The sequence below is a fragment of the Hemitrygon akajei genome, chromosome 9 (assembly GCF_048418815.1).
Source record: "Hemitrygon akajei chromosome 9, sHemAka1.3, whole genome shotgun sequence".
Taxonomy (NCBI): domain Eukaryota; kingdom Metazoa; phylum Chordata; class Chondrichthyes; order Myliobatiformes; family Dasyatidae; genus Hemitrygon; species Hemitrygon akajei.
The window spans coordinates 150,748,421-150,761,715 of record NC_133132.1 but is presented as its reverse complement, the minus strand read 5'-3'; the positions used below and the strand labels follow the sequence as shown (position 1 = coordinate 150,761,715).

The window sequence follows — 13,295 nt, the reverse complement described above, 5'->3', positions numbered from 1 at the left end:
CCCCTATCAGACCATGATTTTCTAAATGTGCATAGATCCTATCTCTGAGAATCTTTTCTTACAGCTTTCCCACCACAGACATAAGGCTCACTGGTTTATAATTACCCGGACTATCACTACTACCTTTTTTGAACAAGGGGACAAAATTCTCCTCCCGCCAATCCTCCGGTACCATTCCCGTGGCCAACGAGGACATAAAGATCCTAGCCAGAGTCTCAGCAATCTCTTCCCTCGCCTCGTGGAGCAGCCTGGGGAATATTCCGTCAGGCCCCGGGGACTTATCCGTCCTAATGTATTTTAACAACTCCAACACCACCTCCCCTTAATATCAACATGCTCCAGAACTTCAACCTCACTCATATTGTCCTCACCATCATCAAGTACCCTCTCATTGGTGAATACCATAGAGAAGTATTCATTGAGGACCTCGCTTATTTCCACAGCCTCCAGGCACGTCTTCCCACCTTTATCTCTAATCAGTCCTACCTTCACTCCTGTCATCCTTTTGTTCTTCACATAATTGAAGAATGCCTTGGGGTTTTCCTTTACCCTACTTGCCAAGGCCTTCTCATGCCCTCTTCTTGCTCTCCTCAGCCCCTTCTTATGCTCCTTCCTTTCTACCCTATATTCCTCAATAGACCCATCTGATCCTTGCTTCCTAAACCTCATGTATGCTGCCTTCTTCCACCTGACTAGATTTTCCACCTCACTTGTCACCCATGGTTCCTTCACCCTACCATTCTTTATCTTCCTCACCGGGACAAATTTATCCCTAACATCCTGCAAGAGATCCCTAAACATCGACCACATGTCCATAGCACATTTCCCTGCAAAAGCATCATCCCAATTCACACCCGCAAGGTCTAGCCTTATAGCCTCATAATTTGCCCTTCCCCAATTAAAAATATTCCTGTCCTCTCTGATTCTGTCCTTTTCCATGATAATGCTAAAGGCCAGGGAACGGTGATCACTGTCCCCCAGATGCTCACCCACTGACAGATCTGTGACCTGACCCGGTCCATTACCTAATACTAGATCCGGTATGGCATTCCTCAGAGTTAAGGGGAAAAGGCAGATGAGATCATGGTGGATCAGCCATGATCTTATTGAATGGCAAGGCATGCTCAGCGAGCCATATGGCCTACCCCTGCTCCTATTTCTTAACGTTCTAATGCCAGCAACGTAGAGAGTGGCAATCTTTTGTGTGCTGTTTTAATTTCTTTGTGTACTGGTAGCAAAAGATATGTGCATGTGCACACCATAGAGGGAACATTGGTTCAGAGAGGTAATTGTTGCAAATTTCATGCTGTTCCATGTATTAACTAGTGAAAATAAATGTGAAGGCGATTTTACTTATTCTAATGCAGTCTTATTTATCTGGATGGTGTGGCAGGTCTTGTTTAATAAAAAAATATATAGAGTTTCTGGTTTGCAATTACTTTGCAGCTTCTAGAGATTATCTGTATATTATGTGAAAGAAATGTTGCTAATCTTTACATTGTATTTTGTAGTTCAGGCTACAAATTCAAAGCATTTGCCCTATGGACGACCAAGAGTGGTGCAGGAAAACTGTAAATGGTGTCTCCTGCATCAACACTCGTATGTAAGTGGATACCGCCATGACATTAAAATGCCGATGTGGAATGCATACACTGTCCTCAGAACTGTAAGTGACCTATACGTAATCCTTTTGATAGGTGTTTTTCTAATGTATTGCTGTTACCAGCCCTCATTCCTCTTTCAACAATTCTCCAATGTAACACATTTGTTCTTTTTTTTGTTGAATTTATTTCAAATTGTTAGTATTATTCTATTTATTGCCATAAATATCCTGGAATCTTTACTATATCTAAACTATTTCAGCTTAGTTCATGTCATTGTTCAGAAATTACTCACTGTTAGAAACTGTTAAGGGAAATTCTTGTAGTTTTCTGTGATTTATTGAGAGAAAGCTTGGAGAAATGGATTTCAAAGCTATTTATTCAATTATGTCTTCCAGTCATCTTCTGAAGTTGTGTGGCATGTTGAGAGAATTTTTCCCAATCCTTTCCCTCTAAATATAGGGATTACACTCCCACCCAAAAGCATTGTTCTTATACACTCTGTGGCCACTTTATTAGGTATGGGAGGTACCTAATAAAATGGCCCTGTGTGTCTTCTGCTGCTGCAGGCAGTCCACTTCAAGGTTCAACGTCTTCGTTCAGAGCTGTTCTTCTACACACCATGGTTGTAATGTTTAGCTATTTAAGTTATTGTCGCCTTCCTTTTAGTTTGAACCAGTCTGGCCATTCTCCTCTGACCTCTCTCATTAACAAGGCGTTTTCGCCCACAGAACTGTTGCTCATTGGAGGTTTTTCTTTTACTTAGTATTTTGCACTATTCTCTGTGAACTTTAACGAGAGTAACCTAAAGAACTGAACATTACAACCATGGTGTGTGGACGAGAACGTCTGAACACACACGTCGAACCTTGAAGTGAATTGGCTACAGCAGCAGAAGACCATGAACATACACTCAGTGGCCATTTTATTGGGCATCTCCCATGAAAATCCCGGGAAGTCAGAGGTTTCCGAGATAATCATACCACCTTCTCTAGCACCAACAATCATTTCACGATCAAAGTCAGTTCTTCCCCATTCTGATGCTTGATCTGAATAACAACTGAATCTCTTGACAATGTTTCTGTACTTTTATGCGCTGAGTTGCTGTCACATGATTGACTGATTAGCCATTTACGCTAACGAGCAGGTACACAACAGAACCCAATAAAGTGGCCACTGAGGGTGTATAATGTGTGAGGGCCTCCGTCAATCAGAGCCGAACGTGAATATTGCGTCCTAGCTGTCTAGATTTGCAAGCTTGGACAGGACAATACGGAGTGCAAGTTGTTGCCCACGTAGTAAGCTCCCTCTCTCTATGCATCTGATGAACCCAAAGGAACGGCAGAGGCAAAATCAGTTGGGACTGTTCCCCGCTTCTCCCTTGCCTGTGCAGTGATGGAAATTCTGAACTTGCTAGCCAAGCTGGCTGGATGATTTCCCATCTTTGCCCTGCCACTGGACTTCACCTAGCAGTGGAGTGGCAGATTGCCGTCTTTCCCATTCCATGAAACCTGCCTCCACTGGATGTGAGTTTATGTTGGAGAATGTACGCATAACTCCAAAGACCAGGTGCCATTCTGATTGCCCATTCTCTTGGATAAAATTTATGGCATGGTGGGGTGAGAAGGGAACGGAAAAATCGGGTATACTTGTGGATGGCCTAGCATTTTCAGCTCATACGTAGTGTTTTTATTTAAATAAACTCAAACATTTCATAATATTGAGTTCGTAAATATACCATGGAGAGCATTCTAACTGGTTGCATCACTGTCTGGTATGGTGGGGGGGGGGGGGGTGGGGGGAGGGCTACTGCGCAGGATCAAAGTAAACTGCAGAGAGTTGTAAACTTAACCAGCTCCATCATGGGCATCCAGGACATCTTCAAGGAGTGATGTCTCAAAAAGATGGGGTCCATTATTAAGGACCCCCATCACCCAGGTCATTGCTACCAGCAGAAAGCCTGGAGACACACATTCAGCCAATTTCTGAATGGGCATTGAACCCATGAACACTACCTCATTACATTTTAATTTTAATTTTTGCATTATTTATTTAACTTAACTATTTAATATATGTACCTACTGTAACTCAGTTTTTTTCTATTGTTATGTTTTGCATTGTACTGCTGCTGCAAAGACAACGAATTTCACAACATATCACATTCAGATTCAGTTTATTGTCATTTAAAAACCACAAATGCAATGCAGTTAAAAAATGAGACAACGTTCCTCCAGAATGATATCACAAAAACACATGACAAAACAGACTACATCAGAAAATCCACATAACATTTGGCAATCCCCAATCCAGAGTCCGGAGAGGCTGCTGCGTATTAATATCACGCTACCATCTTAGCGCATTCCCTGGAAAGGAGCTCCAATCCCACCAGACAAACAAGACCAAAAACTAAAGCTACAAGACCTGCACAAAACCACATAGTTACAACATATAGTTACAACAGTGCAAACAATAGCATAATTGATTAAAAAAAACAGACCATGGGCACAGTAAAAATAGTCCAAAGATGTTGAAAGGCTATAAGTTCGAAAGAAACCACCGCACAGTTTCCACAAGTCCTCAGGGTCCCTGATTGACTCTTCATTCCACACTGGCGGCAGAAGGGAATACCCCCGCTATGGACTTCCATGGCGCCGCCCAACTCAGCCTCGCAGACGCAGCACACACTGAAAGCGACCTGACCGCAGCGGACTCCGAGTCCGTCGAACCTCCGAGCCTCCGACCATCCCCTCCGGCACAGCTTCTCCAAGCACCATCCTCTGCCGAGCGTATTAAGACGGCCCTGCCAACGGCCATTGGCAACGCGACCCCGAGGACTGGGGGCCTGTTCTTCCCAGCAGAGACCCAGACCTCACAGCAACAGCAGCAATGAAGGTCTTCCTGGAGATTTCCAGATGTTCCTCTGTGCTCCCACGTCCGTTTGCCGATGATTTCCATGCTTCTGATATCAGAAACAGTGAATAAAACCTGGCAAAGCCAGCAAAGTGGTTTTGTCCGTTGCCAAAGATTTCTAGGCGCTTGTATGACCAAACCACATTACTCATCTGGTTTTAATTAGTTTTTGCTGCTCAGCACTTAGATTCTTGGATTGCCTTCATCAGCTGGTCCGGCCTCTTCATCCAGAGAGGGTACATTGAGGGGAATGGGCTGCACAATAATGAATATTGGACACTGTGGTGAATATAGGCAGAAAGCTCTGTCTGGAAATTCCAGAACAGTGGTCTATCCTTAAATTTGAAGTAGTTTGGTGGCCCCCTGTTTACTGACGTTTACTGAAGTAGCTTTCTTGTTGATTTGAAACTGCTTTATCAGTTATTTAGTTTGTGCTCGGACATTCAGTCTGCATGGATGGCTGAGCAGTTTTAGGATCAGCATTAATGTTGAGTGTTACATCTGGCCTAGTTGATATATTTTAATCGGATCAAAAATACCCTGCAGCTGATATAAATTTGTTCTTGAAATCTCTTCTAAAATGCCTATGATGATGATACTTCAGGCAAGGCATTTTTAATTTGTGCTATTATTGTTCAACACAAAGAAGCAAAACCTGAGACTGCTTACCATCTAGGAAGAAAGAATATGACCTGGATGTGCCTGCTGATTAGATTAACTTTACAGTATACACAGCAGTGTATCTGCATACAAAACCAGGATGAGCCTCTGCTGTTTTCATTGTTTCTATATATTTTATAATGTGTTCATTTGGATCATGCTGTCTGTGGAAATATTAAAAAAAAAACTTAATAAGAAAACACTGAAGCTTTTTTTTTTGTTCTCAGTTAATGGCCAATTTCCAGATTAATTGCAAAAATTTTGGTCTGAACTAGTAATAAGAAGTCTGATAACGATAATTAAGTGCCAAGTACTACAGGCAGTTTGGGTTACCTCCAGGAATAATTTGGAAACAGAAAGAGATTGGTTTGACTGAAGATGTACGCAGAGGCTTTTGGGAATACAAGAGGTTGTTGGCAGTGCCATCGAATAGAGGATGATAACTTCCAGTTTCTACAAATTCTGAAAGTGATCTGTGGTTTCTTTCTTATTGAAATTAGAGGAGCTTCTTTTGTCAAAGCAATGCACATGGAAACTTATGCTTAATGTGATAGACAATAGTAGAAATTCACAACACCAGATTTCATTTGATTGCCAAAATATTGATATAGCTTTTCTGAGAAAGGTAATATACAAAATCTTTATTCTAAGCAGACTAGCACTAATTTCAAATATACATTCATCTACCAAATTAGTCTGTGTCCTTTTTGTTCTTGTCTGCACATGAAAATGAGGAGTAGTTGTACCCTGTGTAGCCCACTCAAGTCTGCTTTGTCATTTAATAAGATCGCAGCTGATTTCCTTGCAACATAATTAGATAGATAGATAGATAGATACTTTATTCATCCCCATGGGGAAATTCAACTTTTTTTCCAATGTCCCATACACTTGTTGTATCCCTTGCAACTTTACAACCCCTAAAGTATCTGTTTGTATCTGCCTTAAAAGTATTTAAAGTTTCTGCCTCCAAGAAGAGGGCCCAAAAGACTGAGATGCCTCTTCTCCGTCTTAAACTGTGACCTACTTATTCTAGAATTGAAGCTGAAGAGCCCAACACACTGAATCTCAGATGAACAGTTCCTGTCTATATAGCCACTAGCCAACTGGGTATCAGAAACCCATAGAAGTCTTTTCTCTAAACCAGCCTTTCTCAACTTTCTTGCCCTGTTGTATCTACAGCTCATGGTACATTAGTGAGATCAGTAAGTTGTAGATATAAAATAATTGTCAACGCTCTTTTGAGTAGAGAATGAATTTTTAACCAACCTTTCTTGGAAAAAAAACAGTTAAGTTTGGCTTACCTTTCTTGAAATTACTCTTTCTTTCCCTTTCATGAATTTTAAAAAACTCATAAAGGCAAGCATAACATATTTCTGAAATTTGGGTTGAACTTGAGATAAGCAAACACAGATTTCACATTCAACTGAAATGAGACGATACCTATTCTTACTCTTAGAAACATAGAAAACCTACAGCACAATACAGGCCCTTCAGCCCACAATGCTGTGCCAAACATTTATTTACTTTAGAAATTACCTGGAGTTCCCCATAGCCTTCTATTTTACTAAGCTCCATGTACCTATCCAGGAGTATCTTATAGACAATAGGTACAGGAGTAGGCCATTCTGCCCTTCGAGCCAGCACCGCCATTCAATGTGATCATGGCTGATCATCCACAATCAGTACCCCGTTCCTGCCGTCTCCCCATATCCCTTGACTCCGCTATCTTTAAGAGCTCTATCTAACTCTTTCTTGAAAGCATCCAGAGAATTGGCCTCCACTGCCTTCTGAGGCAGAGTATTCCATAGATCCGCAACTCTCTGGGTGAAAAAGTTTTTCCTCAACTCTGTTCTAAATGGCCTACCCCTTGTTCTTAAACTGTGGCCTCTGGTTCTGGACTCCTAACATTGGGAACATGTTTCCTACCTCTAGCGTGTCCAATCCCTTAATAATCTTATATGTTTGAATCAGATCCCCTCTCATCCTTCTAAATTCCAGTGTATACAAGCCCAGTCACTCCAATCTTTCAACATATGACAGTCCCGCCATCCCAGGAATCAACCTTGTGAACCTACGCTGCACTCCCTCAATAGCAAGAATGTCCTTCCTCAAATTTGGAGACCAAAACTGAACACAATACTCCAGGTGTGGTCTTACCAGGGCTCTGTACAAATGCAGAAGACCCTATCTTAAAAGACCCTATAGTTTCCACCTCCACTGCCGCCACTGACAACCCATTCTATGCACTCACCATTCTCTGCATTTAAAAAAAAAACTTACCCCTGACATCCCCTCTGTACCTGCTTCCAAGCACCTTAAAACTGTGCTCCCTCGTGTTAGCCATTTCAGCCCTGGGAAAAAGTCTCTGACTATCCACACGATCAATGCCTCTCAGCATTTTATACACCTCTATCAGGTCACCTCTCATCCTCTGTCGCTCCAAGGGGAAAAGGCCAAGTTCACTCAACCTATTTTTGTATCCTATTGATGTACTGCTGTAACCTCTGACAGCCCTCCACACTATTCACAACACCGCCAACCTTTGTGTCATCAGCAAATTTACTAACCCATCCCTCCACTTCCTCATCCAAGTCATTTGTAAAAATCACGAAGAGAAGGGGTCCCATCCCTGAGGCACACCACTGGTCACTGGCCTCCATGCAGAATATAACCCATCTACAACCACTATTTGCCTTCAGTGGGCAGGCCAATTCTGGAAAGAAATTCAATCAGGCTCGTAAAGTATGACCTGTCTTTGACAAAGCCACGCCAATCCTCCAGAACCTCTCCCGTCCCTATTGATGATGCAAAGATGATTCCCAGAGGCTCAGCAATCTTCTCCATCGCTTCCCACAGTAGCCTGGGGTACATCTCATCCGGTCCCGGTGACTTATCCAACTTGATCCTTTCCAAAAGCTCCACATGTCTAGCACATCCACTTTCTTAATTATACCCCCTTGTATTAGCCATTTCTGCCCCGGGTAAAAAGTGTCTGGCTTGATGTTAAAGAACAAGAAGCTTGCTCACACATGTAAGAAATTGAAAACTGCAGCAAAATGTTCATTGCTTTCCTATGAATGGTAGGATACTCTTCTTTCACAGAAATCCAGAACTTGTCCAGGGGCAGGTCAGTAAGTCTCATCTTGAGTGCTCGATCAGAGTGCAGCTCACAAAGTTCATCCCCTTCTCTCAAAGTCAAGTTCTCAGGCTGAGCAGAAGATTCAGAGAAAGGGTCCTTTACCCTGTCATGTACTTGTGTTGAAAGGGAGGAAAATACAGTTTCAGTTTTGTTCTGCAGTTCTTCCAGGTTGTCTTCAATAAGACTTGAGACTTTCTGATACCCTTCCTCTCGCTCAAGTCCAAGCAACAGTGGAAAATATTAAGATTTCCTTTTGCAGCATGATTTTTCCAAAGATTCAGTTTACTTTTTAAATCCAAGGATCTTGTCACTTGAAGTCATTTTCTCCAAGGGCCTTGCAGAGACTTGTTCAGCTGGTTCATATGATGAAAAATGTCTGTTAGGTAGGCTAGTTTCTGCAGCCATTCTTCATCTTCAAAGCATTTAGCAAAAGCTATTTTCTTGAAAGTACTCCAGCGATTCACCTTTCAGCTCGGACACCTTGTTGAGAAGTCTTCCTCTGCTAAGCCACCGGATTTCTGTGTGTAGCAGGATTGGTGTGCTGCTCGTCCAGGTTTTTACACAGTTTCTTAAACATTCTTGAGTGAACCGGTCTTGAAGCTACTAAATAACTTGCTTCCCGAGTCCTTTTACTGACTGTGACTTTATTTTCAAAAGCTTTAATCTGTTTGTTTTGGGATTCCAATAGCTGTTTAAAATAACCAGCACTTTTACATGTCATATGACAGTAATTTGTCGTTAAGTGTCTTTTCGATTCTGATGGAGCCATTGCTGCATTTAAATTGTTTGCCACAGACTAGGCATCGTGGAATAGGACAACCCGGATCACCAGTCCATGTAAACCCATTGATAAGTAGCCTTCATTGTAATGATATGGCACCAGCTGATTTCTCCAGTCCTGCCCACTACTTTTGTCTCTCCAGGATCCAGAAGGGGGCTGGGGGACCTCTGGGGCAACAGGAGGCATTGGGTCTCTGCTGTAGCCCAATGAGTGGAGGGTGGTCAGTCATTGGTGCGTGTGCACACCCAGCTTGTGGTTCCCCGCCTCAGGGTCCTGCAGAGATACCTGTGCAGTGACCACCCCCCCAAGGTGTCATGTGCTGGCAACGCACTTTCTCCGCTGGGAGCACTGCCTGCAGGAGGGCACGTGGCTTCCAACAGAGAGCATCGGCCACGCCAGTTTGAGGGAGCTGCCTTGCGTTTACCGAGAGCTGTTGATGGTATGGGGTCTAGTCTCATCCAGACGGTGCTCCACCGATGGGGGACGGCAGTTCAGCTGGTTCCCATCCTATCATGCTGGGTGTCGAGGAGGCTCGGGGAAGTGATGAGGTTCCAGCTGCAGCACCACCTGATGGGTAGGAATTGCTCGTTGGACCCGGGCCGCAGGATACCACGTGGAGACCGTCTCACACAACATGAACAGTCTAGCGGTGATGCCCACCGTGCCCTTCTGTGACGCTCCAAAACATCTCTTGTACGGGCTGCTTGTGCGCACCTTTCGCTTCCTCGCCTTTGTCTGCCGACCAGACTCGCTTTGGCAACCTGTTTTACCATCTGGCAGCGGAGGAGGTCCCCAGTGGAAATCTCTTTACGCAGAGATCTTTCTCCTGCACACTGGAGACCCCTGGGGTGGAAAGTGTTGCATAGGGCAGTACTGTACAACAGATATTGACACCGTGTCCACCTGTCCATTCTGTGGCCTGGAGGAGTCAGTGTACTATGCTTATATGAGTGTATTTGTTGTGTAAATCAACTTTTATACTTGTGTTTTTTTTAAAAAAAAAGATGGACTATTCTGTGTCCATTGTTGCACTAATGCAGTGAAATGACTCAAATGATTGTAATTCTTCATCAATAACCTTATCAGAATTGTTCATAGGCCTCGGCCTAGAATTCTCCTCTTCCATCTCACAACTCCTCTTCAAAAATCATCACACTGGACTGTCTTTAGAATGAAAATTTCCCTCCAATTTTCTACTACGCTGGTAGTTTCTTCGCTCCCAATATTTAGTCGGCGGTGTGTAAGGGAAATTGGGGGAGATAATTTGGGATGGAGAGGCTGACATCGTAGCCAAAGTTGGGCGAGTCTGTTCAATGCTCAGAAAATGCACTTCATGCTCCTCATCAGCCCACTGCCCTCCCCTCCGTGCAATACAGTGCTCACTAATTATCAACGGCCTCCACTACCTTGTGTCAAAACCTGAGAATGGACTCGGTCTTACTGTGCACTGCCATACCGAGCTGAGAGATCACTAATGAGATTGTTAGCGGGGCTGCTCAGTCACTGCCCAGCACAGCGAACGCTAGCATTGCGCGTTGCACTAAGTTTAAAAAAAAAACGATGTTTATATTTTTATCATGATCTCTTGCAGAACCCCTAGCAATCTCTCACGGAACCCCGGTTGAGAAACCCTGTTCTAAACCCATCCTGAGACAAATAAACTGAAAATTTTGCTTCTTTATTTGACTGATAACAATGCAGCTATCAGAAAGATCTTTTTGCCGTTTTATTGCATTAAAATTAACTTGTCTCACCTACAGTCATTGTCTAGTGTAAACAGTTTCCCTACAGTGTAGTTTCAAGCCAAGTACCAGATTGGTATTCGGCGCAAAACTCCGCCATGGGCGGTCCCAAGCCTAGCTGTGAAATGAAGAGAGTTGGGCATGGGGCTAGCAACCCACCCTGTTAAAACCCCAGTACCACAGAAATACCAACGGAAGCTCCAAAGACCTCATCCCTGGGAGAGGAAGGATCGTCAACGGGCTACACCTGGGGACGGGCCGGAGGTCTAGGCCAGGGCATAGGACTCTGGCAATCTCCTGTCAGCAGCTATCCCCCAGGAGTGAGGGGCTCAAGTGTTAATTAAATAAAGTATGGAGAAGTTGTCTGTTGGAATCTTCTGGTGAACTGCAGTTGCAGTGACTAATCGCACAACACATTTTCATCACCTACTGATGAAGCAGGACAGAGTTATGGTGACATTTATGATTTCACCAGATTCTGTAGGAAAGTGGCGAGAAAAATTAAAGTCGATTTCTGTGACTTGCATCGACTAGAGCAACCCCTGTGTAGAGCCGGCCTGGTTCCCCACAAACACTGTGGCCAGTTGTCTTCCTGGGCCTGTGGAGCAAGACACATCTTCTCTGTCACACATCAGTAAACGTGTTGCCACACCTGAGAATCCTTCCACACCTGAGTGAAAGAGCATTTGAGTATAAATCTGAAGGGTGTGCTGAAGCTATGACCATGGGACCAAATGTGAAAACCTTGAGTAGTTGTAAACACCTCAGCCTTTTCTGCTTGGAGCGATGGAGGGATGAGAGGTGATTTGATAAAGGTGTATGAGACGATGAGAGGAATTGATTGTGTGGATAGTCAGGGCTGAAGTGGCTAGCACGAGAGGGCACGGTTTTAAGGAAGTAGGTGCAGAGGAGATGTCAGGGGTAAGTTTTTTACGCAGAGAGTGGTGAGTGCGTGGAATGGGCTGCCGGCGACGGTGGTGGAGGTGGATACAATAGGGTCTTTTAAGAGACTCCTTGATAGGTGCATGGAGCTTAGCAGAATAGAGGGCTGTGGGTACCCCTGGGTAATTTCTAAGGTAGGGACATGTTCGGCATAGCTTTGTGGGCTAAAGGGTCTGTATTATGCTGGAGGTCTTCTGTGTTTCCGAACAGCTTAGCATAATCCAAGAAAGTGCTGTCAGCTCAATAAATATATAAAACTTAAATATTCTCGTGTAAAGACCTTTTTTTCTGCAAATGGTGAGGCTTAATTTAGAGCATTGTGTACAATTCTGGTCACCTATCTAAAAGACAGGTAACCAGACTTATCTATATCAATAAGTCTGAAAGAATACAGAGGAAATTTGCAAGGATGTTGCTGGGACTTGAGGAGCTGATGTATAGGGAAAGGTTGAATGGGTTCGGGCTTTATAGGGATCGTAGGCGAATGAGGAGTGATTTGATAGAGGTATACAAAAATCATGAGGGATCTAGATAAGGTAAATGCAAGCATGCTTTTTCCACTGAGGTTGAATGGGACTACAATTACTAAAGGTCATGGGTTAAGGGTGAAAGGTGAAATGTTTAAGGAGAACATGAGGGGAAACTACTTCTCTCAGAGGGTGATGAGAGTGTGGAACGAGCTGCCAGCATAAATACTCGTTCAATTTCAACATGAAGAGAAATTTAGGTTAGTGCATAGATGGAAGGGATACAGTCTGGGTGCAAATTGATGGGACTGGGCAGAATTACAGTTTGACAGACTAGATGGGCGAAGGGCTGTAGTGTTCTATGACTCTATTATATATGAGGCAGATATGTCTGAGAAAGACAGAGGTAAAGAGATTAAAAAATAGGCTCATACATTTGAATATTTCTGAATGCCAACAATGATTCCGTTCAAACGGCATCTTACTCAGCTGGTGAGACGGTGATGGGGCTTTTTGACTACCAATGTGTCTAGGTGATTTTGCTGTATGCCTAGTCTTTGAGCAGGACTTCAGTAGATGACTAGCTGAGGGCATACTGTGGGGTGGGGTGGGAAACAAATCATACTCCAAGGTGGCAGCCAGCAAAAGATTTCTCCCCTGCTCCACCCGATATATTAACCACAAACAGAAAGCATTGGAAACTCTTGGCAGGGTAGGTAGCTTCAGTGCGAGGGGGAAGAAATGATGCAGTGGATGTTTTTGCAGAACCAGGGAAAGTGAGAACTAATTATTTTGTGATCGGATAGGGCACAGGGTCATCAGTGGGGGAGTGATTAGAATTGCTCAAGAGTTTACGGACACTTCTGATTCAAATAATTATAGAGGGGAGAGGGAAAAGCAATAAATCAAGCGACCTGTTACAGTCATGAAGTGCAGGTCAGAGCTTTTGCTGAAACCTGAAATCATAATATACCCCAATCTTTACTTTGTTCTCTGCACAAATAAAAATTGAAGTACAAATTAGGACTTTTTTTTGTTTCAATTTCCAATTTT

General features: G+C 43.5%; 1 protein-coding gene across 1 annotated transcript in view; it reads left to right on the top strand.

Annotated features, from left to right (window-relative positions):
• The window catches only part of LOC140733648 (ectonucleotide pyrophosphatase/phosphodiesterase family member 3-like), a 114,429-nt gene that overhangs the window by 89,343 nt on the left and 11,791 nt on the right, over nt 1-13,295 (top strand). Inside the window, exon 19 of the mRNA XM_073057262.1 lies at nt 1,512-1,666. Within this exon, the coding sequence (XP_072913363.1) occupies nt 1,512-1,666 (155 nt within the window). The remainder of the gene's footprint in view (nt 1-1,511; nt 1,667-13,295) is intronic.